Consider the following 27,676-nt stretch of genomic DNA (forward strand, 5'->3'; position numbering starts at 1 on the left):
TTCCATCTGTCAGCCTAAAAAGGTCAGCGTTTATAAGAGATTTTATCATCTTTTTTTTTTCCCGTAGTCTCAGGAATGATTTCCCTCATATTTCATCGAATGTGCTTACTAGACAAAGCTCGGATGGTCGCGTGTAATATCCCAAATGCTAGGCTACCCCAGTTATCGTTTATGGATATGTCCGTCTTTTTGAGATTTCACAAGAAAAATCATCGCATAAGCGCGGCCCTGCAGAGCTACACAGGTTAAGAGAATGGCCAAAACCATGCGACTCAGGTTTAGGTCAACGGTGTCATTGTCACAAGCCGCCAGCCCGCGCTGAGAAACTAGTTCCAATGCCGCGCGTTATTCTACTGGCAAGCATCCGTGGCTTGAAACAATAAGGTCTATCTTCGGTACCAGACCCCCACTTCCACGGGAACCCAGGGCGTCGGGCGTCGAGGTCAGTGTAACGAGCAGCCTCGTTTTCGCGGCTTGTTACGCTGACCTCGAGAGAATGAGAGAATGTTTGTTTTATGTTTTTTTATATTTTCTACGTCTACAAATATTATACTGGAATTCTAGGATTTCATAGGCAAAAAATAAATAAAGTGGTTATTTGGCAAAATTTTCAGCCAACCTTACCAAGCGTATGGCGATTGTTTGGGGAAATCGCTGTAAAGAGGGCTATAATTTGCTGCTCCAGTAGTTACTTTGTCATCTGCACAAGTATGATGAATATCCAGGAGGGAGGAGGTATCTCCAAGGGTTCAATTGTCCTGTGAATATCTATATCAGTCAAATGGAATGAAGGTGAAATTATATTTCATGTTATCATCATCATCATTCCTTGAGACAAAGCGCTAAATTAGATGGAGTTCGCAGACGTTTCGAGGTTACTACGTCATCATCAGTGTTGCCACTGATGACAAAACGTCTGCGAACTCGATCTATTTTCATCAAATGAGACGACTGAATATAAAAAGAGGCAAAGTGCTAAATTTTATTAGCCACTAGCAACTTATTGTTGCATTATTGTGCATTAATTTTTTCCCTTGAACCAAGTTCCGATTTCCCTTTGAGGTTCCAGTTATCATGATTCGATTGACTGATGACGGCGCAGTACGGTCTAGAGCATATTATATTCCACTGTTAATGCATTTCTCTACCTAAACTACTCCTTAGATAGTCTTTAAACACGGCTGTGGAAGTGGAAGGGGCTGGAAAGCTTCCCCTTCCCCAGAGATCGGCCATACTGCATGTCTCTTTTTTCTAATAATGCCTTTATGATCTGCTTCGCCTTTTTGGGGGTTCTGTTCCTAGAAGGGCACGGCTCCTCTGCTTCAGCCATTGAGGCAGTGATTTACAGATTTACACATGACATATCCTAAGTAGTTTCCTATGGATACTTGGAGCCAGCTCCAGGGGAGAATTTCTTTAGATACGCCCATGAATATTTTATGCACTCTGTAGGTTGGACAAGGTATTTGTTACTACTTAGCGTGTTCATGGGACACTTTAGATTCTGTCGTGAGTGTTGAAGTGCTAAGAAAGCGTGAACTCGACCGCCGGCGGTCAGCAAGTTGAACCTTCTTGCTGCGTTTGATTTTGGGAGTTCCACCCACTATGTCATCTAGAAAACAACAACCACCATTTTCAAGACCGTGACAGTATCGAGAATATCGATAAAAATCTCATTACTTAGATTTTCAACATTCTGTGAACTCTCTGCCAAATCGCTTCCTGGCTTCCGTCATTCAAACTAACTGAATATTATTAGTTTTTTTTTCTGATTGGTCAGCGCCTTGCGAGGGGGGGGGGGGGGGGGGGTGATGGAAACAATTTTAGTGCTGGCCAATGCAAACGCTTGTAGCAAAAGGAAGGCCCTTTAGCTGTTGAAAATACTGGCGAGAGCTCGCAGTGTTGAAAACAGTAGTTAGACAGGTGTTTAAAATTCTTTTGTACCTAGTGTGGTGGTTGGCTTGTTGATTAGCGTGCACGTGATCACGTGACCGACCCACGTAAGGATGTGCAAAAAACCTTCGCGGTACTTGCGTCTGATAAGCGGATAGAGCCAAGGGTTCACCACGGAGTGGAGCGACGCGAGGCGAATGGCTGTGAAGTCCGTGAACGCGTCGAACGAAAAGCCTGCCTGGATCATTGTAATTCGTATCTAGGATTGGATGAAAACCAAGAGGAAAACGGTGTTCAACATTACAACTTTAGCTTTCAGTTGAATTGGAGAATGAATAAAAACTATATTACAAAGGGGGGGGGGGGTTCCATTAAAGGAATTGAAAAAGTCTGTCGATTTAAAGAGACGTGGAGAGGTATTCTTTAGAGCAATATGCAATATATGGTTTATTGGTCGAGCTTTTTTACATTGCGTGAAATTTTCAAATTTTGAAGCTTTTATTATATTCTATAATGGAAATCGTTATTCTTCGTTATTGGGAAAGTCTCGCCCTTTTCTCAACAGCATGTAGTTAGTGGTCATTTTTGTATCATAAACGCGGATTATTTACTAACCGTTAACAATTTTCAGTAGATCCGCGACAATTTGCTGTTGATATATGTGTGGATATGATAATTTTGCTATTTGCTAACTTTTGAAGACATTTTTTGTAACAAAAAAAACTACTCTTGTGACTCGTTTTATTTTAAATTAGAGAAAGTACAGGTCATTTTTCTCTCATTTATATCACATTTCATTTGGCTGCCCAAGGGGGGAGATGGTTAAACCCCCTAACCCCTCCCTCGTAGATCCGCTAATGACATTTATATTTCACGATTCAGGCAAACCAAAAAGCAACTTAATCATCATTTTCCAGCAAACTTTAAATCTCTTTTTAAACTGAAAAAAAAGATAATAATACTTACAAGAAACAAACTCCAACATCCAACGAAGCCAACCGCAGCCAGACAACTCAGCTTCGCGAAATTTCTTTCCATCTGTCCTGACTGGGAAGAAACCCTATGTACTTTAAGGCCATCTTTATTTTTAGATTTCTCTTTTGAGTGTGAAGTCTTACGCACTTTGCTTTCGTTCTCGGCACCCTCGTTCACGTTTTCCGTGCACGTGACATTTCCCGGTTCCTGAGATTGCTTGATTATTTCTTCTTGTTCATTTCTATCTTTGTTCTCTCTATGGGCTTCTAGGCCTCGCACTTTACTGGGTTCCTTATTTTGCCCTTTCATGGATTGTTTTCTATGCTCTTTAGTGGCTTCTTTGGGAGTTTTACTAGTTTCCCTCTGTGTCACAGTTGCTTCTTTGTCACCCGTCGTGTTTCTATTTTTAATCTTTCGCAGAAGTCTCCACGTAAGAACAACTACCGCAAGGTTACAAATCACTACACCTAAAATCGCACAACTCAAAAAACCAATGTAAATATAAACGAGTGCTTTCCCGTCTATCGTCTCTGCACCCCACTCAAACAAACAAAAAGTCCCGGGAAAGTGAAGCACGTTTCGACCCACTCCGAACGCGGGTAGCAGAGCTATGGTGAGCCCTGCGGACCCCAGACCGATCCCCGCGACCTTTACCTTCTCTTTATCGTACGTTATGTACTTCTCATAGCAGAAGGGTTTGTGTAAGGCTAAAAGTCTGTCTATACTCATAACCAACACCAGACAAATAGATACTGTGAAGAGAAAGGTGATGACGGTGGCTTGGTAGTCACACGCTATGTAGTTCCCGACGTACGAACCGTAAAAATACTTAATGAGCGACTGCGGATAAATAAACGGAAACGTAAGCAAGTCTGTCCAAGCCAGGAAGAGTATCAAGATAGAAGGGATGTTTTTCCTGTACTTCAGTATACGGTAAGTGATGATTAACACTAAAATATTTCCTACGAACCCCACGAATCCAGAAAGTAGGAGCGTCACACCGCCTGCCACAAACTGCTCATTGGTAAATTCCTCCTGGCCAAATTCACGCCGGTTCATCACAAAATCAAATTGCAATTCCAACTCTTTACAGAGTTTCCAGCGTTCGTCATGTATCCCTCATTGCCCGTATTGCAAGAGCTTGGAGGTGGACCAGACGCCTTTCTTGCGCCAGACAACAACAAACACGTTACGTCTAAATTGTTCCAGGTTCTTAATCCCAGACCTGGATCACAGGAAGGCTTTTTTTCAGTGGTAACCTAGTTAAAATTGGTTCCACAGTGCTTTTGTTTTTCGATTAACTGCCCAGATAATGCGAATTAGAAAACTTGCTTTCCCAATTCGCAAAAGCTTGGTCCAAATCATGCCTATAAGGCGGGTTCCAATTTTCTAATCGTAGCCATGACTTGATAGTTATATTGGAGTAAATATAAACTCCTGCAATCACTGGCGACTCGTATTAGCCAATGAGAGCCTTACCGAGCCCTCGATCGCGCTGGGGCCACCTGTAACAGGTATCAGTTCTAAGCGCGTTCTGTTTCCCGCCTATACGCCCTAGTTACACACTACGGGATACCTGTGCCAGCTCATGAGCGCGCCACCAGTGGCAGGTAGAGTGAAGGGAGCGCCGCCATTTTACGCTCGCAAGAAAAAAACCCTACGATAGATGAACACAGATGTTTCTCTGCACCTTTATCTTTATTAATTGAACATACTTAACTTAAACTTTCTAATGTACAAGTTTAACAATAAATTAGAGCACGTGAAACATTGGATGTCAAGAGATATCCTGAAAAAATTTTTCCTGCTTTCCGCTAAATTTTCAATTCGCAATCTAATGCACAAAACCTAGCTTTTAATGTAAAAAGGGCTACAAACAAAGACGCGTTCTGAATAGGCTATTAAAAAAACTTTATCAAGCCTGAAACAATTTTCCCAGGAAAGTACTCGGCGCTTCTCGCGAAGAGATATCTCCAATGATCTTAGCAATTACCTCCTAAGATTAGAACTCCCATAAAATAAAACAAAAATAACGACTTGTAAAAACACTATTTACATATGACCAAAAATATTACTAAAACCCTCTTTCACTTAAAATATGCAGAGCACAAAATCCATAAAAAAATAACACTTGACGATATATGTATAAAAAATAAAACCCTAACTAATGTGTTAAAATTATGTTAGAATTATGATCTCGAAATGACTACGCAAGAAGTGCGTCAGAGAGCAACGCGGTCGCCCGGTGCCGTGACTCACACAATAAAGGCTGATTTCGACAGCGCTATTTGGTCATATGCGACTTGCTCACGAAACCTCGAGTCGTAAAGTGTAAATCAGCCTACGATCCCGCTACGATGCTCCACTATGAAAGTCGTAGTAATCTATCTAATCTCTATAATGAGCCTTAAGAATGCTTTAAAAGTCACTTGTTTGGTAGTCCTCTATTTACCCCGAGTATTCCTTTTTAGAGACTAGAAATATTTGTGGTAATGATGAATACTTACTCTTTCCTATATGAGTTGAATATGTGCTAGAGTTGGTTCATATACCAGTCGCAGTCTATAATAGAGATGCGCTTTTTAAAGACAGTGAAACGAGTCAGTGATAAGTGTCTTGTGCCTGTTAACACCAGTGATTTAGAACTAGCTCTGCCTCCAGGATTATCGCCAAACTTAATCTACCAATTGTTGATTTATGGCATATCTATCTAAAAGATATGGCCCTCATCGATCTATTATCGTACAGCTAGCCTTACTACGATTTTCATCATACTGCGAATTCTCGTCACAACCTGTTATACCACTTTCTGACTCCCGTCATTCAAACTAACGGAGTTACATTTGGCGGTTTTTGATTGGTCAACGCCAGGTGGCGTGATGTGAAACCATTTCAATACTGGCCAATTAAAACGCTTGAATGATTTTTCAGCTGTTGGAAATCGTTGGGCGAGAGCTCTCAAAATGTTGAAAACTGCAGTAAGTTTAGGAAAGCCCTCCGAAGTCGGATCTACGGCCTGACCATAGTGCTGGTGTCATGGTACACGTCCCCCCCGACATGGCCGAAGTCTTCCTCCTCCTCCTCCAGCTTGCTCATTGGCTTGTTGCGGGTTATCATACTGTAGTACTTGTAGCGGATTGCGCGGTGCTTCCAGAAGAAGTACCCTGCTACGATGAGTAGCGCGACCACTACCACCACGCCCACCCCGATCAGCACCTTGTTCACAGATGACTGCACGGTCCTCACCCTCGCCTGGTAAGAACACCTGATCACACGTGGTTTAGTAGAGATTCCTTCCACGTCGCCCCAGCAACCGACCCTTGGCACGTACGTCACATTTGCTTGTCCGTCCACGCACTGACTCGTGATCAACTCGAAGTCTTCTCGCCGGCATTTTGGGCAAGCATACTTGGAATACCACGCGAAGACGTAGCTGCAAGGCGCGCGGTAGACCTGTGTGTAGTTCCCCTCTGGGCCTGGATTCCCTATACCCGCGTTAGGATCACAGATCAGATCGATTGTTGCGTTCAGTTTCGCGTTGGGTTCGCCTATAAAACAGACAAACGTCTAAATGTCAAAGTTAAAAAAGCATATATCAATTTCTAAATTATTTTACTAATATATATTTGTCAATTCACACCGAAGGTCAGTTTTCGCTCTAGTGAAAGACAACACAGAAGAAATGACATAAAAAATATCAATTTTCCGAAACTATGAAATATACGCTTTTTCCTTCCAGAATGTTGTTCAAAGTTCGCTTTTCTCGAGCGTTTTTAGTATGATATTTACAGGATATTTACAGTGCAAAATGCTTCGAACTTGAGTCATGTGCGGATCGGACGTTGAAAGTCGTGAAAACGTATGTTTCATTTTTTGACTGTCTTGTCTAGATTATGGGAGAATTTGCGCTTTTGTTGGGGGATAACCTTTCTAGCAATCAATAGTATTAATAGCACTTGTATAGCATAATTTGCTATATAGTTACCCAATGGTAATGTATAGCACTAGAATAGTAAGTTATTGCTATAGTTGCTCACTGGTGTAACACTTGTCTCCGTGCAGGATCTCAACAGTTACTCCAGAACGGATGTCCTTTCGAGGTAGAAAGCCAATAACCTTGCCAAGGCTCGTGTCTGTTTGCCCCCACCAAGACGTGCGGCAAGCCATGACAGGGAGGCTCTCTCGGACTGAAGACCGCGATTTTCGGAACGTGCAAGAATTGTTCTCATGGTTCACAGTGCAAAGGTTGACGTAAAAGCTGGGGTTGTAAGGCGGCCAGCGGTGACTGGAAATGAACCTCTTGCTGCGCTGAGCAGAAGATTTTCCACCCGTCTGGTAGGAAAGAACCTCAAACATGGGGCCAAAGTCACGGGACAATTCATTGAGATCATACTCGACCCCCTCGGCTGGTGAAAATGTGCAGTTGTTGGTCGTGCACCCGTCACGGGTCGGCAGACTCACAGTGTTGGCGCCACACCGCAGACACTCAGAGCTACCAGGCTGAAACCAGACATTTATTATAGAGCTATGAGACGTGGTCAGAACGAAAAGAAATGTATTATAGGGCTATGAGATGTGGTCAAAAAAGAAATGTATTATAGGGCTATGAGATGTGGTCAGAACGAAAAGAAATGTATTATAGGGCTATGAGATGTGGTCAGAACGAAAAGAAATGTTTTATAGGGCTATGAGATGTGGTCAGAACGAAAAGAAATGTATTATAGGGCTATGAGATGTGGTCAGAACGAAAAGAAATGTATTATAGGGCTATAAGATGTTGTCAAAAAAGAAATGCATTATAGGGCTATGAGATGTGGTCAGAACGAAAAGAAATGTATTATAGGGCTATGAGATGTGGTCAGAACGAAAAGAAATGTATTATAGGGCTATGAGATGTGGTCAGAACGTAAAGAAATGTATTATAGGGCTATGAGATGTGGTCAGAACGAAAAGAAAGGTATTATAGGGCTATAAGATGTGGTCAAAAAAGAAATGCATTATAGGGCTATGAGATGTGGTCAGAACGAAAAGATATGTTTTATAGGGCTATGAGATGTGGTCAAAAAAGAAATGCATTATAGGGCTATGAGATGTGGTCAGAACGAAAAGAAATGTATTATAGGGCTATGAGATGTGGTCAGAACGAAAAGAAAGGTATTATAGGGCTTTGAGATGTGGTCAGAACGAAAAGAAATGTAATATAGGGCTATGAGATGTGGTCAGAACGAAAAGAAATGTATTATAGGGCTATGAGATGTGGTCAGAACGAAAAGAAATGTATTATAGGGCTATAAGATGTGGTCAGAACGAAAAGAAATGTATTATAGGGCTATGAGATGTTGTCAGAACGAAAAGAAATGTATTATAGGGCTATGAGATGTGGTCAAAAAAGAAATGTATTATAGGGCTATAAGATGTGGTCAAAAAAGAAATGTATTATAAGGCTATGAGATGTGGTCAAAAAAGAAATGTATTATAGGGCTATGAGATGTGGTCAGAACGAAAAGAAATGTATTATAGGGCTATGAGATGGTTGAAAAGACATGTACTATTGGGCTATAAGAGAAGTGTTTAAAAGACATACATTGTAGGGGTATGAAACATGGCTTTTTAGTTGTTGTTTTTTCGTGTAATTCAGTCGCATTTCTGGCTATTCGCGTTTGTTCCAAGGATAACATTCTCCTAAGCACAAATAGACGCGAAGATAGATGTTGGTAACAAATGTCATTTGCATGCACACGCAGCCCACATGGAAGAGTTTTCTTGGCAAACCTAGCCTATATCATCCTCGTGGACCCAGGGCGTCGCGGAGATCGGGCACACAGGGAGCGCGCGAGACTCTATATATAAATTTTACGGCTATAGTATGTCAAAGGTTGATATCGGAGGTCATTTTTAACTACTAAGCATTAACTGGAAGTTTTAACATCGGAAGTTTAGAGATGAACCAATGATTGCGCTGTGTTGCAAAAGCACAGAAAGACCACAAAAAAGGTTTACGGTTGATCGATCCGATGATCGACAGTGACACAAAAGTTATAAAAAGGGAAATAGGTTAGTCTGTCACAGGGCTCCTTCTCTCTCCATTTCTTCTTTCAACTACAAGCGGCAAAAGATGTTAGATGCCATGAATTACATACCACATCTGTGAAAGTCCCACTAGGACACGGTTTACACTTAGACCACCCAGGTTGACTGTAATCTCCTGTACCACAGAACTGACAGTCATTGCCCGCAACGCTGTAAGAGCCGCCAGCACACTTGGTGCAGTTCATGGCAGACCCACCCTTCACTCCAATAACACTAATATTCGCTACTTTGGCCTCGAAAGAGGCTGAGCTGGACCTGAGTTCATCTGCCTGTTGGAACATCCACCTGAAATAAACATATGGGCAATACCTTATTTCATATTGTATATTCAGAGTAATAGCTTTGGCATAAAATAAATGTTCTCTGATGCGTAGCTGTGTTAACCTGAACATGTAAGTCATGTTCTTCAATGAGTAGCTGTGTTTACCTGAAAGTGTAAGTCCTGTTCTTTAATACATAGCTGTGTCTGACAAAACGTCCATCCCTCGTGGTTTCATGCCGGTACATGTAGCTTCCCTTGGGCTTTGTGCAGTTCACTTCGTCCACTATAGATCCATTCACCCACACTTGAAACACAAGATTACAGAAATTGATATCTGCCAAGTGTTGCCCCTCTACCGAACTCTGGGCTCCAGTTATATTGCACGTCACTGCACATGTGAAGTTGATCATGGCAAGATTGGAGATAATTTCAAACTCTGGAGACAGGAGATAGGAGTCAACATTCCCGATAACTCTGCTGGTTCTGATGTGGTCACCGCTAGAAATCCAGCCACTCTGAAAAACAATAGTACGATTATTATTGACAGTGCATGTATTTATTCTTGTTTATTCAGGGTAGCGTCCTTCAGCAATTATGTATGCTGGTATTAATGGGGGTTCTGATTTAAGCAAAAATCTAGCAGAAAAAGACATTATTAATTAATTATACATAAAATCATCAGAAAAAAGTGTTGGAGTTGGGTTAGGAAATAGAAAATACAAAGAAACTGTTTTTTTGCCCTTTTTGAAGGCAGCAAAGGACTTGGATCTCTTTATGATGGGTGGAAGCTCCAAGGAAAGTAAACTCCTTGGAAACCTTCATCCAAATTGACTGCCTGGTCACATTTCTAAGCATCTAAGTATACTAAGATCTAGATAAAAGCACAAAAGGATGATTGTACAGTAGTATGCCAAGGCCTTTCAGATGCCATCTTTCAATACCTTAATAGCACAATCCCCAGCACAGCCAGCAGAGAAGCCTTCAGGAAGACTGTCCTCTGACCAAGTGTAGTAATGCTTGCCAAGGAGAGCTACCTGCCCTGGGGGGCACTCTGCACATTTTATACCATCGACGGAATGCAGTCCATTCATGCACTGTTGACACATGTATTTGCCCCCATTAGACACAATCTCGTAACCAGGTTGACATCTACACGGCTTCTTGACAGGGGTGACATCATTATTAGGCAAAGAACAAAGGGCGTGGTCTTTGTTGTTAACTGCAAACATAAAATGGAATATATGTTTGATCACACAGCAGTGTAGTTTTACAGAGTTTTCTACCCAGTTCAGAATCATGAGTGTTTATGAAAAAAATATGGCAAAAAATATAGCAAACTGATGCTAGTGATTTGAAATTTGAAACCTACTTCTGACTGTTGCATATCTTGGCTTGATGGTTTGGTAGATCCCTGATGGTCCCTTTACGCAAGAGTCTAATGGGCCAGGGCTTAAGATAAGGTCATCATCAGTACAATTCCTCATGGGATAACAAATATGGGATCCAAGCATAGACACCTTGTTATCTGGGCATGGCAGGCAACTGGTTTGTCCTATAAATTAGATTGGAGTATTTTGGTTAATGTTTTCTATATATGAAAAGCTTTTTTATGGAGAAAAATTACATTATCATTAAATATGTAGTATTCCTTTTAAGATACCAAAAACAAAGCTGTAACCTATTACCTTTTATCCTTGGTGTAAGATTTGGGCAGCAATTTAGAGAAAATGCTTAATATTCTGTTGAAACTTGTATTAAAAAACTGTTTTAGCTATTAAAACACTTGCTATTACTTTCTGACTTAGACTAATAATCTTGCTCTTACCAACGTCAGGTTGGTAGGTGAGATAGTCACATTTCTTACAGCTTGCTGAGCCTGGGCTTGAAGAGTAACTGCCAGCTGGGCATTGACTGCAAGTTGACTTGGGTTCATCTGTGCCAACCTTTAGCACGAACATGGGTTGAAAGACAAGGCAATGCTTAACTGATTTACCATGAGCTGAAATAACATATTAAGGGGGGAGGGACTCCAAAAATTTTTAACCACCAAAAGGGGGGCCCCCGAAATAAAAGGTCCTACAAAGGGGGCTCTGAATTTTTTAGGAGCCGTACTGTTCAGCTTTAATATTTTACTGAAAAGATCTATAAATATTAAGGCAAATTACCAATGCATTCAATACTTTTGTCTTTATAAAGCATCATATACATAGATACGTCCAGCATTCAGTATATAAAAGTTGGATTTACCGATACAGTTTGTTATCAGTTAACAGGAACAAATGGAAATAAACATCTAAACAATGGTGGAGCCTGCAAATCCACAAAACGATATCCATACAAGAGCAAATATATACAAATGTATACTCTTCACAGACGTCCTTAGGGGCAGACCATGTGACTTTTGAGGGGGGGGGGGGGGGATTTTGAAAACAAAACAAAAATGCAAAAAAACAATCCTTTACAGGTTTTTACATGCAACTTGACTGGATCATCAACTCAGACAAGGAGGGCAACTTCGCAGTATTAATTTCCCAGATTTAAAGCCTTTTTTGTATATTGAGGTCGAAAGGGGGGAGGGATCTTAGCAAATTTTGGGGTTCTGGAAGGGGGGCACCAAAAAACATGGGGACTCTGAAATTTTAAGGTATCTTGGGTAAAAATCTTCCTCCCCCCCCCCCCCCCCCCCCCTTGGTGCATTTAATGTACACTCCCTAGCCTAACAGATTTACCAGTGGTTAAAAGTACATGAACAGTACTTACCAGGGTGATGGACTGGATGTAAGCTTTGTCTAAAAGCCCTGGCTTAGGAAAGCTATAACAGCTCTTGCGGTAAACCCATTTCAATTGATGATAGCCCTGAAAGTTTCACACAATACCTGGTAAAATGTACTGGAAAAAGTCTGTCTTTAAATGTATGCTACAGTACATAAGTGTAAGCGCAATTTAGCATAAGTTAAAATCGAGGATGACTGTGTGCTCCTGGGTCTAGTTACTGCTGCGGCCTGGGCGCCCCCAGTTATTCAGGCCTTGGCATGTTTGCATCCTCTCTGATAGGTTTGCAAATCTCGCTTGACTCAACACTGGATTTGAATAAGTATAAATTTATACCTCAAACACCAAAGAACCTCTCTCTCAGTGACGAACTAATAAATAAAAAGTGTATGCAATAAACTGACAATTTCTGACTTATGTACGACAACATTGTGAGGTCTTCTGTACAACAACTGTTAGAACAAACAAAATAGAAATATTTGTGCTATAAGGCAAGAAAAGTTATATGTTATAAAGAGTGTGTGTACTATTATTGTGTACATTCCAATTTTTTTCTAGTGTATGCATGGTATGGCCTTGAATGTGCTTGTACTAAAATAAAACACGATCTGGGAGCCAGTCAGAGTGAGTATGTTTTACAAGCAGTGGCTTTAGTTAGCTAGCAAATAGAATACATAAAACTTACAGCTGTTAAATTAACAGAAAAGGTGTTCCAGTCAAACTGCATGCCTTCGTAACTCATCATCTCCTTGTTGTCCACAAAAAATGCAAGACCATCGCAGCCTAAGTAGTTTCTGTAACATTTTCGACCATCTACACGATATGTGAAACTGACAGAGCTTTTATCCATGATAAATCTCTTCCTCAAAGTGAGTACAGAAATGAGACACCTTGTCTTACTATTATCTCCTGAGTCAATAGAGTTGTTCAGATCTGAAACGGCAATTTAGAGAAACAAAGTATAACATTTAACTTGAATAGTGGGTCTTACTCTGGTCCATCTGATGTCAAAATGAAATCCTTCAAAATCTTAAGAAAAAAATATATGTATTGTGTATACAGGACCCTTAAAAGGAGGGTGAGAAAAAAATACAAATGTAGCATATCCTCACAGGTTTCTTTTCATTATGGAATACTGACAATTAAAGCAAAGCAGGTTCTTATTTTCCACTACAGGTCCTGAATCACCCAAACTGTTGCATTGCAATGCTATCTGCAATGTTATTATTTATTGGAGAGCAGAATATGTTACAAAATTCCCACATTTTTGTTATATTTTTCTTGGGGGACCTTTTATGTGAGAACCTCGTGATCCTTATTGGATTGGCAGGTTCTTTTAATATTCTAGGGTATTAAAATCAATAATTTCTGCCTATAGGTTCACTAGGTTCTTACACACATATTTTTACTATATAAAAGACTGAATACTAAATACTGTTAATAACTTAGCTTACAGGTTGCTTTCCATGGACTGCAAGGCTCGACATAGTCACGAAACATATCACAGTATGTGACAATATCCGACTCCTCTGGGGGCACTGACCCATTGACTGACCATGTTTCCCAGTTGTCTATGATCTCCCCACCAGATCCATAGCTACCAGAAGGGCAGGCTTTACACTCTAAACCCTGCAGGCCAGTACCAGGGGCACAGTCACAGGGAACATCTACTGGTTTAGGTAGAAGACTATTGTCTGATAATGTACTGGAAACAAGAATACAAGTGGCACAATAAATATACAGCACTTCTACTTCTACTCTATATTACAATATTCAATTCAATTCAACATATTAAACAATATATTACTCAACACTTAAGAGCTATTTCTTCATTCATTATTCACGCCATTAATTTAGTTTACCACTTAATTATGATTGAATATTTGTACCTTTATTTGGTGACCAAATATGCTCAATAGATTATTTGCCACAATTGATAATATTTAAATGCCAATTCCCGCCATATAGATAATAAATTAGCCAATATAGTTTTTAACAGAAAAACATATTTTGCATTTATTATTGAAAAGACCCCTGGACTTCAAACTAAAGCTTAAGGGTGTTTGGACATTTATCTGAGGGCCGTTGCTAGGGAAACTTCAAGACGTTATAAATCTGCCAAACATTGGTGAAATGGAATTAATTATGTATATAAATCTCTAAATTTTGATAACATTATAAGGCAATGACATCATCACATGATGTCACAACAGAAAAATTATATAATCTTAGGTGTTGCAGTACCTGCATTGATAAATTTGGCTTTATAACATTATTCAGGAGGGTGCCTTCAAAGTTACATAAGCGTTTTCCATTCTTCCAAATAATAACATTTTCCCACATTTCAATTTTTCCACTCTTATCTAAATAATTTCTTTTTTTGTAGATGGCAACTAGGTGAATATTCTTTGCCTAAAAAAAATTGCGATCATTCCTCTTCTCAAAGATTATAGAAAAAGAAACGCAAACCGGAAGTAGAATTATCTATGCATGTGAAATTTAGTATTGCGATAAAGCCTGGTTACAAATGCGAATGCTGTGAAATAATTTTGTTATCAAAATATTGACTATTCTCTCGCTGTTCAACAGTAAAATATGCATTGAAACAACTCTTTTTTCACTCAAATCTGCACTTCAGGTCGCTGAGTAGGTGCCCTAGATGAAAAACTAGCCTATTTTTGTTATACAGTATTTGCTGTTTTTCTCGCTAGTTTTGGTGTTTGTTTTCTAAGCTAAGAATGTTATGTGTTTTCCCGCTATTCAATTTTACTGCCTAAAAGTGTGAAGTTCCGGGATGATCGCACGCCTAACAACCAATCGCCAAGTGACGAGAAATTTCATAACACCCAAACTCAATGTAAACTTTCATTAAAAAATCTTTCAGAGAGTAAAAAGAAGAGTTTATAAGATTCTAGGCAAGAAAAAAAAAAGATTGGAGTTTGAAACAGGGCTTTGAAAATTGATGATCAAGTTATTGGCAGTGCAAAAAGGGTATAGAGTTGTGACATAGATGACAGGAGGTGGCCTAAAGGGTGAGGAGGCTTAAAATTAAGTTCAGAGACAAAATTTTAGGACTCATATTATTTTTTGGTGGAAAATCTATAATGCTCTTTACGGAACGGCATGATATTGGAGTTATTGGGGGTAACCAAAGTACTGTTGCTATCACATTGTCTTTCAGTCTTGATAATGATTAATAAAGAAATCATAAGCTTTTTAATGACATTAAGATTGAGTATTATGGCATTTACTATCGCTTTGACAAGCAAACAATGAATTTAGTGAATGTTCCCAAATCGACGGCTTTACCCTCCGAACGATATAAATATTACATTCTGAAGTTAGACTTTCAGAAGCAATATATTTACCTTATGAAAACAGTTCAAAGCAAACCATCAAAATTACTTCTCAAAAACCGCGTGTTTTCCGGATTGTTGTGCAACTAATGACAATGAGTAACGAGCGATCATAATCACCATATTTGTTGTAGTTTCTTACAATCACTACATAACTTTAGTACACACAACACAATTAGATCAAGTCAATATCCAGTAATTTCCTCTTGCTGGCTGTGCAAAGCAAATCAGTACTACTCAAAGCATGCCCAAAGTAAAGGCAAACTTACCAGTCGTTCTTTTTGTAAGAGACAATTTGTCTCTTTTGGGTCTTGGGATCGCACAGCAAATTTGTTGTGCCGATGTCGTTTTTGGTACAGTCAGCACCATCAGAGTGTTTTAAGCATGTTCCAAAAAGCAATATGGACAGGAAGACATATCTGAGAGACGTGCTCATGTTCACAAGACTAAAGGCGAGCACGCCGGTACACTTTGTTCGAGCGTTGAGATCGAAGCCTTGAATAAACAAGGATTTTTTACAGTGCTGCGCGGTATAATTACAACACAGGAATCCCTAAAGTTGCTGGGGTAGCACTCCATAATATGACGCAGAGGGTTCCATTGTGTGTTGGGGCCTTGACTAGGCCTAGTTTAACAATTTTTTGTTTAAATCTTTGACATGATAAACATATTTTTTTATTGTCAGACGATGCATTTCATAAGGGGAGTGTGTGCGGAACTACACTTTGGGGACCGCGCGGGAGAATTGGGTATAAATAAAACAAGGCTATGTATATGTACTGTAACAAATGTTTGCTTATTTTTTTGTAAAGTTTAAAGAACCCCTCTCAGTAAAGCATCTATGAGGAGGGTTTTGGGGTTTAAGCCCCCCTTTGAGCTGCCTGACAGCCATTTAACAAAAAAAGTAACCCCTCCCCCCTTTGTCACTGAGCCAACCCACCCCCTTTTCTGTCATGATTTGTCCAACAAAGGAATACGCGAGAAGATTCTCTCTTACCATCACATTAATTCCAGTTTTTCCGAAAAAGTCCAGCATTTATTGAAAAGATTCGTCATGCCTGCTCTACCGACTTTTTAAATCCTCTTGACGATAATTCAATTATGCCACCTGTCAAAACAAGCGCCATTTCTTGTCCTCGAGATCAAACGAGTATTTGATCGACCTGCTCCGACCGAAAAAAACAACAACACACAAGCAAAAGTACAACTTGACTCACTCTGAAAACCAGGATTAATAATAAGCTTAACTCAACAGACAGTCACTTTACTTAAGACGTGGGTTAGAAAGGAAGACAAAACGTAAAATGCACTGTAAATAGCGATTTTCTTAAAAGGGTTTGGTTGATCTTTGGTGCGATAAAGATAAACAACGGGTATGATCTTCAAAAGGGAAAAGCGTTTTTTTATTTTATTTTACCAAGTCATGATAAGAAACGGGGAGCTATTACAAAACTATACACATCATTTTTGACACGGTTTTTGACACGGCTCTGGGAAAGAATTCGTGAGTTTTCAAGAAAATTTCTAGGTTTGCTTAGTAAAAAAGCAGTTGTTCCACAGAGTTTGATCTTTTGCTGTTTTGACATGATCCCTGAAGCTTGCCGCATAAACAACAGGTGTACTTCTTACGGATGGCAGCGTCTTCCAACCATCGAACTTTTCAAAGCACGTAGTTACGCTTCCCCAAGCAAATATTCACCGAAGCATAAGAAATGGGAAAAGCGAGTGCTTTTCATTAGACGCTTCAGAAAGTACCTAGCCGGTTCATTGAGTGCCTATTGAATGTGTCAACTTCTTTTTATTGCTCATGGCCAAGACAAGGTTTTTTGCACTCAGATATCTGGTTTTCAGTTCTGTTCTCATAATTGGTACGGTGACAGTTTTGTTGTTTACTCGCTCTTCAAATAAGAAGACGACCCTATCAAGCGAAAACCATTGGAACGTCGTGGCAAACCGAACATGGTTGTACCTGGGAGAGACTATTAAACCAACAGAAAAAAAAGACTTGAGAAACAAGAATTTCCTATACTTGGTTCAAGCCGAATCATGTCTTCCACTACATTTATTAAAAGCAAATTTATTGGGGAATGGGGACGATAGAGATGCGATGGTTCTTACCTGGAAAAGCGAGTGCAGACAAAGACAAGGCGAATCGCTTTCGCATATATCGTACATCTTCGACAAAAATCAAACGTGGGGTTCAGGAAGGAACCTTCTTTTCCAGAGAGGACTTAAACGAAGGAACACGTACTTATACTACATTTTTCTTGACGAGGATATCGAGTTCTCATTCACAGAAAATGTTACCAAGAGGGACATTTACAATTCGACGAGTCCTCTTACATCTTTTGAAAACTTTCTCAAAGGTTTGGAGCCCGCTGTAGGATTAGCGAACTTTTGCAGTCGATGCGGACGTTTCCTGCCAGATTCCTCTTATGTTGCATCTTCGTGCTGCTCTCCGCGTCCAATCAACGGTATTTTACCATCAGTGTTACCAGTCAGCATAACATTTGATGCAGCGTTCAATGCTTTCCATCGCAATGCGGTAAAATACTTGTTGCCCTATAAACTCAACTATGAGAATACAAGTTGGTGGGAAAGTCAAAAGTACATAATTCTTGCGTCCGATGTGCTATTTAGAGGTCGCGTGTTGCGTTATAACACCGTTACAGCACTAAACACAATCCACAGAAACTACCCAAAACAGCAATACAACAACTGGAAAGAGATACTGATGGGTATAAAAACTTCAATGCCTACGAAATTCCATAACTTGAGCGTGTTTCAAGAGGACCCTGTCCCCCAACTTCCGTTCAACGTAAGTGGAAATGTGATGTTCACACCCCGATGGAACGTTAGTATGAAGATGGTTAAACTGCCTATCCAGCCTTTGGCACATTTCAGATCAGTCCAAAGGGATCAAAACTCAGTATTTTAACTAGTAGTTCAACTAGGGCAAAAGCAACTAGCATCGACTGTAACCGTATAGTTTCACCGAATTTTTGCACACTGCAAGAGGCCACGGTCAGGAGATTTCCGTGGACAACGGTTTTATAGATAGCCTTTAAAATCACCCATTAATATTATGGTAGTCTTAATTATCCGCTTGATGCATTGAATAAATTAGGACCTCATAAAAAAGACCGCCATTAAAGCGGATAAACTCGAATATAGACAACTTCTATATGGATACCCTCCTCATAGGGGTCCAGGCCAAATATGGAAAGCCTTACTCTAATAGTGAACTGTCGCTGCCGTGTATATGTCGCTCGTTCAATGAAAGACACTGGCTTGATTTCTCGGCTTGACAAGGGGAGACATTATAGATAGTATTAGGATTGGTTTATCACTCCGGAACGAGAATATCAAACTCAATCAAAGGTTGGTATGTAGAAAAGGAACTAATGACACAACTTTAAGTGCCAAGTAGAGCATCGGACGTGGGAGGTGCCCGATCGAGCATCGCGAAATCAGATACAGGGTGTTGTCCAGTAGAGCATCGGACGTTGGGGGTGTCCGGTCGAGGATCGGACATTGGGGTGTCCGGTAGAGTACGGGGGATGGGGGTGTCCGTTTGAGTCGGATGTGGGAAGCGTGCGGTGGGGCATCGGACATGGGGAGTGTCCATGCAGTATCGGAATAGTGTCCAGTAGAGTATGTGGAATGGAAAGTGTCCGTTTTTGTTATGGGAAATGGGGAGTGTCTGGTTGAGTATCAGACATGGGTTGTGTCCCATACAGTATCCAATATGGGGTGCGTCCGGTAGAGTATCCGGTCGAGTTCAGACACAGAAGGAGAGTATCGGACATGGAGAACATCCTGTAGAGGAACAGACATGAAGAAAGTGTCCGTTAGAGTATCGGACATGGGGAGTGTCCGGCAGAGCATCGGACATGCATACTCCCTTTGTCCGAATTTGGCATTTGAAAATACTAATAAAATCGAGAAATTTCCATAAATATCATTATTTCATTGTCATATTCATAAGAAAAAAATATAACACAGCTTTAGGCACTGCCTAAAGACGGAGTTCTCCAGTACAACCCAGAAACTACAAAAATGTTATCGAATTGTATAATTGTATAAAATCGATTGATTACATATTTTAAAGAAAACCATTATTATTATATTTTATATGAAAAATACAACATAGCTTTAGGCACTGCCCAAATGCGGAGCTCTTCAGTACAACACGGGAAACTACAAAAACCTTATCGTAAGTTTACCGCTCTTGTGCAGCTTCATATACCTCACTGCTAAGGTAACATATTGATAATTCATGAGGTAAAATTGAATAAAATCATTTGATTACATATTATAATGAAAAGAAATAAATAAGAAATATTCTAATGAGAAAAACAAAACTTAGGTTATTGTTGATGAAGAAGTTGCATCAAAACTTCATCCACTACTTCAATACTATGATCATCAACAACCACGACATCAAAAGCCTCTTTGTAAGCACTTAGTCGCTCATCCACCTATAGATAACATACAGTAACACGAGTCAATGGGTGCACTCTTGTTCAGTAAGAAACATTAGCCACTTATCAACCTATAGATAACATAATGGTTGCACTCCTGTTCAGTAAGAAAACATTAGCCACTTATTCACCTATAGTAACATAACACGAGTCAATGATTACAATCCTGTACAGTAAGCAAACATTAGCCACTTATCAACCTATAGATAACATAATGGTTGCACTCCTGTACAGTAAGAAAACATTAGCCACTTATTCACCTATAGTAACATAACACGAGTCAATGATTACAATCCTGTACAGTAAAAAACAATAGCCACTTATCAACCTAAAGATAACATAATGGTTGCACTCCTGTACAGTAAGAAAACATTAGCCACTTATTCACCTATAGATAACATAACACGAGTCAATGGTTACACTCTTTGTACAGTAAGAAAACATTAGCCACTTATTCACCTATAGATAGCATAACACAAGTCAATGGTTGCACTCTTGTACAGTAAGAAAATCTGTACAGTAAGAAAACATAAGTCGCTCATCAACCTACCTTCTCGTTGAGAAGACCAATAGTAAGAACATTTTCAGGAGCCTTGAGACTGCCAACAACATCTGTATCCTGGATTAAATCACCCATGACAACAACATTGGTGCGATCCTAATAAAAACAACAAGCAATAAACAAATCACCCAATGACAACAACATTGGTTCGATTCTAATAAAAACAACAAGCAATAAACAAATCACCCCATGACAACAACATTGGTTCGATCCTAATAAAAACAACAACAGCAACATGAGAAAAGCAGCAGATGCAAAAACTTCAAGTACCTTGTGTTTCTCAAAGTAGGGGTGACTCCTTGTTTGTTCCCTTTTGTTGTTGCTTGAAATGAGTTCATCTTGTAATCCAACCATGACACCCTGTCAAAAAAAATATGTGAGTCAAGCATGACGTGAATCATTAAAATTAACACAGGTATGGGATGTCAGAATCTGTGGACCTGCATCATTTATGCAAAATAATACAACAAAAAAACAGCTATCATAGCTTTGTCTGTTACCTCTTCATTGAACTTCATGTAGTTTGCCATGACTGTGACATTATCAAACAAATGGCTCTGTTGCTTAATAACCTCTTCTATGATGTCTGTAAAAGTTAAAAAAAAACACACACACATATAAGCTCACGTGTTTAGGACTTTGTTGACCAGGTCCCAGTGCTTTGGTATTACTGATGCTGACAACTTTGAGAAGCCTGCAACAAGCTTTTTGTAAATTCAAACTAGTTGAGATTTTTTTATTTTTTTTTATTTCACATTCATCTGATGGTTTTGTAAAATTTAATCAAATTATTTATCTTTCTGTACTACATACCACCTAGACCTCCTGAAAGAATGAAAACAGGAACATTCTTCTCATATGTCTTGACAAAAAGCCATTCAACACCATCCCTGGAATAAAACACAGGATATATTACTTTAAATCCAGAGAATCAGATGTTTTATAGAAAACTTTGCGATAAGTTGGGTAAGCCATTTCTAGCAACACTTACTGTAGGGCATAAAATCATTTTATTATTTTAATGTTTCTTTTAAACCTCTAAATGAAGCAGCCATCTTCTATTAAGCAGCATCTTGGCTCAGTCCAGGACATAACATATTAATTAATAGTGCTATCAATTAATAAATTCACCTCAATCCAATATTTGCATCTCTAAGAATTTTGGGAAGATCTTCTTTCTTCAGATTGAGTTCAGTAATTAGGTCATGAGCTTTGGTCCACCTGAGGTGAGAAAAACATCAATAGTTATATCATCTATAAGACGCTCAGCATAAGGCCACAGCACAGCACACTGGAGGGAGTAGGTGACATTTGTATTTTGAAATGTAGCACCAAAACCTAAAGCAAATAATGATGTTTAAAATCACAAATAGGTATGTAATACCATACCAAACATCATAGACACATGGCTATTAAGAAAGCCCCACTTGTCCATGCATCAGGGTTTTTAGAAAGGATGGGAAGGATGATGATGAGCAGCCATGAGATGCAAACAACTTGAGATGGCTTCCAGGTTCAGTGGTCAACCCAGGATTTTCCAAAAGGGTGGTTCAATTTTTTTAAACCAAAAATCTCTGAAGCTCTCAATTTTCATAGATTTGCTTTAAACACGAACGCGCGCTATAAAAGGGATAGTTCTGCCCCTTTTTTGCAAGCTCTCGCACAAGTCGTCATCATTCACAAATAGACTTCATTGAGTGCAAACGTCTGTAAACCGCCGAAAAATAACATGCTAAAAGTAAAGCTGTTCGACAAACTACGACAACTTTTAAGTACAAAAGAGTGTTAAAGAGCTATATGGAATATTCGGGAAAGTGTTTGGAGTCCATTCTCTACAAAAACAAGAGCAAAAATTGTACTTGAGAAATCAAACACAGCGCTCGCTTGTTTGAATTGAAAAAAAATTCAAAAACAGCGCGTGTACTCTATTAAAGTGGCGTCATTATAGTGTGCACGCATACAAACGACAAATTTGAAATATTCATCGCTTCAAACCCTATCTAATCCTCGCTATTTTTCGTTCTGTTTCAAGAAACAGCTGTTGCTAAGGCTATGTTTGCTTCAATGGTGTGTTATAGGCCACTCTAGAACTCTATTGTAGCATTTTGGTCTCTCTCTAAGGAGCTCTGTACTCAGTGATGTCAAATGACGAACGACAGCTTGCCTTAGGCGTTCGTGTTTAAGAGATTGGTTGTGCATACCATTGGAAGGATCTGCCACTGTGCTTTCGGTGATGGCAGTGGCCCTTTACCCCCCCTCCTAAAGGCTTACCTATCAGCTGTTTACAACAGAACTGATGGCTGCCTGATGTTGCCAAAAAATATGAGGCGTAACAGAGAAAGGGCTAACTTGAGTTGTATGACTACTACCATAGAAAAATAGGACATCTTTTCAGATGTTAGGCTGGAGGTCCTAAACTTCATTAACCTATACTGTGGTATTGAGGGACATAAAAAGGGCTAGGCCATGGTACCATCTTTACACACAACTTACACATATATGATTTTAAACTGTGTGGAACAGTCATTTGATCATGTCTTGCAAAATTAATTTGTGCTAATACTTAGCATTTCACTTTTTTTTCATATTATTAGAGATATATTGCTGAAATATGCACAGGCCTTTTGAACTGACTTCTATGGGTGTTACTGTCAGACAGACTTTAACACTAACTTCTCATTACATGGCATCTGACAGGGTGCGGAAAGTGCAGCCAAATAATAATATTAGCCAAATAAATGAAGCTGATGACTTTGAAGCAAGTTATAAAGTCATTTTAAAGCTAGCGAAATTTAAAAAAATCAGAACTATTTGCCCTTTCTGCACCCTGTCACCTTATTCTTCAAGAAAATGAAGATATCTAGATGAGGTAATGTTCAACTTACCATTCAACCATCAATGGCCCTTTCTCTTCAGGAGATATACCACTAAAGAAAAGTAAAAAATAAATAAAATTGTAACATTCAGAGATATTTATAAAAATAGCTGTATGAAAATCTTCATAGCTATATGAGTACCAGAGTATGTTTTTTTTTGTTTGGAATAATTTAAGAGCAGGTGGAGCACAAGACTGCAGGTCATCACTCAGGTCATAGCGTTATAACAGCTGTTCAAGAGCTGGTATTATAGCACTATTAAAGAGCACCAATCTGACCCATCTCAATTATTTCATAAATTACAAATTACAGTTTATTGTCAAACAACTCTAGCAGACTTCTCTTACCTTAATTCAATAGGATGGTAGTGATTTCTTAATGCTAGACACTGCAAATTGAAAAATATATTGCAATGATGATGTTTGAAAATATATCAAATACTATTATTACAAAAAAAAAAGGATTACCTTCTCTCTGTAGGATTCTGGGAAATATTTTGATGTTTCAAGAACTCCTGGAAAAAATATTAACAATATTAACAACAACAACCGCAATAACAACAACAGCAAAAAACAACAACTATAATAATAATGGGCTTGGTTACATTCTACAAATTACCCTTAAATTATCAGAAGATAAACAACAAGGGACTATTATGTATGACAATGAGTGCAGATGCTGACCGACATCTGACAATTGCAGGCTCTCCTTAAGGGAAACCACTCAACCACTGCGTGGGATTTAAATCTGCAAAGTGTTTTTCTCTTGCTAGTAACCCTATGCACATTTTCAGAATGTCATCAAGTTTGTTTTTTTCTTTCTTTCCTTCCTTTTTAGAGCAAGTGACCAACATACTCATTTGTGTGGTTTTATTTCTCGATTTTCCATAATCAATGAAATATTAAATATTCGAAGTGATATCCCAGTGTTTATTTAGGCAACAATATCTCTAAAAATATTTGTCCAATTTCTGGGAAATGAAAAGGATGTTTAGTGATAAGGGTATGATAAGTGTATGTGATTCAGAACAACTTGTGTTTGATATGATTACCGCGTACAGTTCTACCAACAATCATACCCTAGAAAATTGATACCACACACTCCGATTTTCCTATAAATGGCACCTATAAAATCCTGATAAATAAGGGGACCACAATCTGGTAACAGTGGTTTTATTTCCCAGATATGGGGAAAAGCTTAAATGGTGAATCAAGCAAAATATGTCATAGTTGTAAATAAGTTTATCCGAATGGAAAAGTACAGATTTCTATCATTATATTAAATGAAATAAACTATAGAAGAAAGACTGTCATAGTGCAAATCTCCAGTACAGACGCCCTCAAATAACGGAGATATCATTCTCGAAATTAATGTAGAAATCATTGCATGCCACCAACGATTCCTGTGAATGGTTAAAAAAACTGTTTGGCATCTTTATGGTAATATTTAGCATGCAAAACGGTATCCGGCAATCGCTGATTCGAGCAGGACCATATACAATCTGTTTTACTTCAGTGGAAATTTGCTGATCAAAGAAGATACATATCTCTACAGTCCAGAAACAGTTCGAGTTTTAGTCATAAAATTCCACACCTGCCATTTTGATTGTCAAAGCGTGCAATGAAATGCGCATGTGCAACAGAATAGTCCCTTGCTCGTTCAGATAAACCATTTACCATGTACAGTGCATCCCTGTGTTCCATTCATTATGAACTTTGTAAGAGTCTTATCAAAATCAGTTACAATCTACAAAACAAAAACAATCATGTAAATAAACGCATCTTCATTCATACATACTGTAGGTTAGTTGTACATGCCAACTTTTACCTTATTTTGTGCTGTAATTAATGGCTGTTGAAACATTTGAACAGTGACATGTGTCTTCCTGAATGAGTTTTGTCCAGACTCATTACATAGATCTTTAACTGACAGGTTTATTAAACTCATCATTGTTAAACCAATCACACACCAATCAAACGACTGATATTTCATTGAGTTTTATTACTGAACATTTGAATGATTACGTCAGGTATAGAAAACAACAGATAAAAACACTTTTGGATTGCTCTATGAATTGAGCTACAGTATTTTGGATAAAAAATCTGAGTGTAATACATTCTAATATTTTATTATTTAGTTTGTGTGACCATGAGGGGTATTCATTTTTACTGTTAAATACTCTGTATTTTTTTACCTCCTTGATGGATAAATCAAACAATAAATCTTTCCATACATTAAAATCATCTCAATGATCACAAGCATTACCTGCAACTTATCTGGCCCAGCCTCATATATCCTACATAGCTTTTCACGAAGACCAACAGGATCAATGATATACACAGAAGGTTTATCCAACCCCTGTATCTGATGAAAAAAAGGCGCCATGTATTATTAGTGAAATTATTGTCTAAACATCATCACGCATTTAGTATGAAAGAGAATTGGCTTACGTACATCGAGATTGATACGAAGATAAACAAGAAGAGACTCCAAAAGCCAGAGCCATTATTTTTTATCAACTTCAAACCGGTACCTTAAATCTTCAAACATCTTCAAAATTGATTTAATTGATTTATTATTACTCCTATAGGTAGCTTTCGCTAATACTAGGAGACCGATTCCTCGGTAAGTAAGCACTGTCACTGGGGGTGGTCACTGCCAGAGGGTTTATTGCGTCCCCAGTGGTTCTTTTACGTCCCTTCGGTTCAGGTTAATGTAGTGCAGCTTGAAGAGACGGGACCTCCGGTTTAGTGTCCTTATCCGAGAAGACTGGAAACACGGGAGAATAACTTCAACTCACTTGTGACAAATTCGATTCAAGGCAGGAACCCGGAAAAAAATCCCCAGTCCGAGCCAGGATTCGAACCTGGGCCACAGCGGTGAGAGGCCGACGCGCTAACACACTAGGCCACCCGTTTTATAACGATAGACAATTGTAGACTACTTTTATTTTATCAACCAAAATGTAATTTCAAAGGAACTTTCCAAGAAAACCACAACCACGTAAACGCTCTTTCGGTGAATTTTGGTGCAGTATTCGGATAGCGGACAAATCACCGGGTACAACAGATTGTGCATTCCCGAATCAAGTGAGCATCGTGTTATCGTTACCATTTTGTCGACGGCTTTTCTTGCAGATTTTCGGCCATTTTGATTCTTTATGTATCTATAAAGACCATATCCTATAAGAATAGTAGAACCTACGGAAGCCACCACAAACAAAGTCTTCTCGACGTTATAAAACCCCATTCTTCGACTTATTCTGCTTGGTTTAACCGATGAGTGTGCACAAATCTAGTAAATATGCTAATACTAACAGGCGTTCCTTGCGGGATCGCTTGAACCTGGGATCTAGCAAAGGTGCCCCCTACCCCAAATCCATACCCAAGACTCTCTGCGCACGACATTCTGGCTCTTTCACCTTTCACGCGAGACAGAATGTCGAGCGCAAAGAGAAGCCCAGGTCTGGACTATGTGCTCCCTTTAGGCAAAGATAATGGAAGGAGTTTTCCCCTATGAGAAGTTAGTGTTGAGAGTCTTGTATGGGTGGTGAAAAAGGAACAAGTGAGTAAAATGGGCCCATAATACTCAGGAGAGATCCCAAAAACACAAGAATAAAGTGAGTCCACTAGATAGTCTACTTTCCTTAATTTTCTATTTTTTTCATCGCAATACAAATCCTCTTGCGTACATAGCATAGAATACAAACCGAGTGCTTGGGTTACCTGTGGACGACTTGGACCAGGTCTGCGTTGTTGTTGATTTTCCCAGAGGGAAATGCCCCTGGTTTTCCGAGGATGGTTTTCCCCATACCAAAAACAGGAAATGATTCCCTCGATTCAATCTCCTTTCGCGCGGCCAAAAAAAAAAAAATTTCAAAGCTCTGTAGAAAATTCACATTTCAATCAAATTTAATTCCTTTTTAAAACTTGAAAGCTTATCTATTTTTTTTTGGCTAGATTGATATAAGTGAAAGGTTATATTGATTTAATGATAAAGTCGTAAAATTGTAGCAAAAAAGCTACTGCAGTTGTTTTTTCCCTCACTTGTTGATAACTAGAAGGTTTTTTGGGAGGGTGCGCATTTCCGGAAAGCGGACGAAGCTTACAGTTTTATCAGTTTTTCTTGATTAGAACGCAAAATAGAATAAAGTACATTTAATCGTATTTCCGTGTCTATTTTTTTAATTGTAAGAATTCTGATGACAATTGTTCGGGTTCGCATGTTCCCGGACAAAATCTTGGAAGCTTAAATGCTAAAATCTTACGCGATTCGTTTAGAAGTAAGCCGCTGAGTCTGTACCATTGCTTAGGCGTAATGGACTACACATTCTAATTCAAATATTACTGTCATTTTGCTACGACCTCGAGCCTGATGTAGAAAACACGTTCACCAATAAGACTCAT

The 27,676-nt window shown here is 39.1% G+C and overlaps 4 protein-coding genes across 4 annotated transcripts; 1 reads left to right on the forward strand and 3 right to left on the reverse strand.

Moving 5' to 3' along the window:
- Positions 1–956: 956 nt before the first annotated feature.
- On the reverse strand, positions 957–4,337 carry LOC116615991. Its single transcript, XM_032377757.2, has 3 exons — positions 2,860–4,337; positions 1,945–2,152; positions 957–1,612 (listed from the first exon to the last, which is right to left on the reverse strand). Exons 1-3 carry the CDS (start codon positions 3,925–3,927, stop codon positions 1,473–1,475), a joined length of 1,416 nt encoding a protein of 471 aa, XP_032233648.1. The 5' UTR covers positions 3,928–4,337; the 3' UTR covers positions 957–1,472.
- A 210-nt stretch (positions 4,338–4,547) lies between these two features.
- Positions 4,548–15,862, reverse strand: LOC5508906 (endosome/lysosome-associated apoptosis and autophagy regulator family member 2). Its single transcript, XM_001629422.3, has 11 exons — positions 15,618–15,862; positions 13,447–13,697; positions 12,678–12,925; positions 11,981–12,076; positions 11,046–11,163; positions 10,590–10,772; positions 10,162–10,439; positions 9,386–9,735; positions 9,009–9,243; positions 6,906–7,368; positions 4,548–6,416 (listed from the first exon to the last, which is right to left on the reverse strand). Exons 1-11 carry the CDS (start codon positions 15,782–15,784, stop codon positions 5,878–5,880), a joined length of 2,928 nt encoding a protein of 975 aa, XP_001629472.2. The 5' UTR covers positions 15,785–15,862; the 3' UTR covers positions 4,548–5,877.
- Positions 15,863–17,022: 1,160 nt separating this feature from the next.
- On the forward strand, positions 17,023–19,307 carry LOC116615986. Its single transcript, XM_032377747.2, has one exon. It carries the CDS (start codon positions 17,156–17,158, stop codon positions 18,284–18,286), a length of 1,131 nt encoding a protein of 376 aa, XP_032233638.1. The 5' UTR covers positions 17,023–17,155; the 3' UTR covers positions 18,287–19,307.
- Positions 19,308–19,408: 101 nt separating this feature from the next.
- On the reverse strand, positions 19,409–27,086 carry LOC5508893 (cytosolic 5'-nucleotidase 3). Its single transcript, XM_001629423.3, has 12 exons — positions 26,382–27,086; positions 25,536–25,634; positions 24,947–25,016; positions 23,738–23,784; positions 23,618–23,658; positions 23,280–23,321; positions 21,526–21,615; positions 21,208–21,284; positions 20,895–20,980; positions 20,665–20,754; positions 20,383–20,490; positions 19,409–19,829 (listed from the first exon to the last, which is right to left on the reverse strand). Exons 1-12 carry the CDS (start codon positions 26,517–26,519, stop codon positions 19,719–19,721), a joined length of 999 nt encoding a protein of 332 aa, XP_001629473.2. The 5' UTR covers positions 26,520–27,086; the 3' UTR covers positions 19,409–19,718.
- Positions 27,087–27,676: the final 590 nt, after the last annotated feature.

Source organism: Nematostella vectensis, chromosome 2 (genome assembly GCF_932526225.1).
Source record: "Nematostella vectensis chromosome 2, jaNemVect1.1, whole genome shotgun sequence".
NCBI classification, from domain to species: Eukaryota; Metazoa; Cnidaria; class Anthozoa; order Actiniaria; family Edwardsiidae; genus Nematostella; species Nematostella vectensis.

What these genes read in the sequence shown, in the direction of transcription:
- LOC116615991 (XM_032377757.2), bottom strand. Translation starts at nt 3,927, where the DNA reads ATGAACCGGCGTGAATTTGGCCAGGAGGAATTTACCAATGAGCAGTTT. An exon ending in GATGTTGGAGTTTGTTTCTT is followed by an intron (nt 2,153 to 2,859) that starts GTAAGTATTATT and finishes ATCCAATCCTAG; the next exon opens with ATACGAATTACAATGATCCA. An exon ending in CAAGCCAACCACCACACTAG is followed by an intron (nt 1,613 to 1,944) that starts GTACAAAAGAAT and finishes GTTGTTTTCTAG; the next exon opens with ATGACATAGTGGGTGGAACT.
- LOC5508906 (XM_001629422.3), bottom strand. Translation starts at nt 15,784, where the DNA reads ATGAGCACGTCTCTCAGATATGTCTTCCTGTCCATATTGCTTTTTGGA. An exon ending in ACATCCAGTCCATCACCCTG is followed by an intron (nt 11,164 to 11,980) that starts GTAAGTACTGTT and finishes TTCGTGCTAAAG; the next exon opens with GTTGGCACAGATGAACCCAA. An exon ending in AAGATATGCAACAGTCAGAA is followed by an intron (nt 10,440 to 10,589) that starts GTAGGTTTCAAA and finishes TTATGTTTGCAG; the next exon opens with TTAACAACAAAGACCACGCC.
- LOC116615986 (XM_032377747.2), top strand. Translation starts at nt 17,156, where the DNA reads ATGGCCAAGACAAGGTTTTTTGCACTCAGATATCTGGTTTTCAGTTCT.
- LOC5508893 (XM_001629423.3), bottom strand. Translation starts at nt 26,519, where the DNA reads ATGGGGTTTTATAACGTCGAGAAGACTTTGTTTGTGGTGGCTTCCGTA. An exon ending in TCTTTCAGGAGGTCTAGGTG is followed by an intron (nt 20,981 to 21,207) that starts GTATGTAGTACA and finishes TAACTTTTACAG; the next exon opens with ACATCATAGAAGAGGTTATT. An exon ending in TTGGTCTTCTCAACGAGAAG is followed by an intron (nt 19,830 to 20,382) that starts GTAGGTTGATGA and finishes TGTTATCTATAG; the next exon opens with GTGGATGAGCGACTAAGTGC.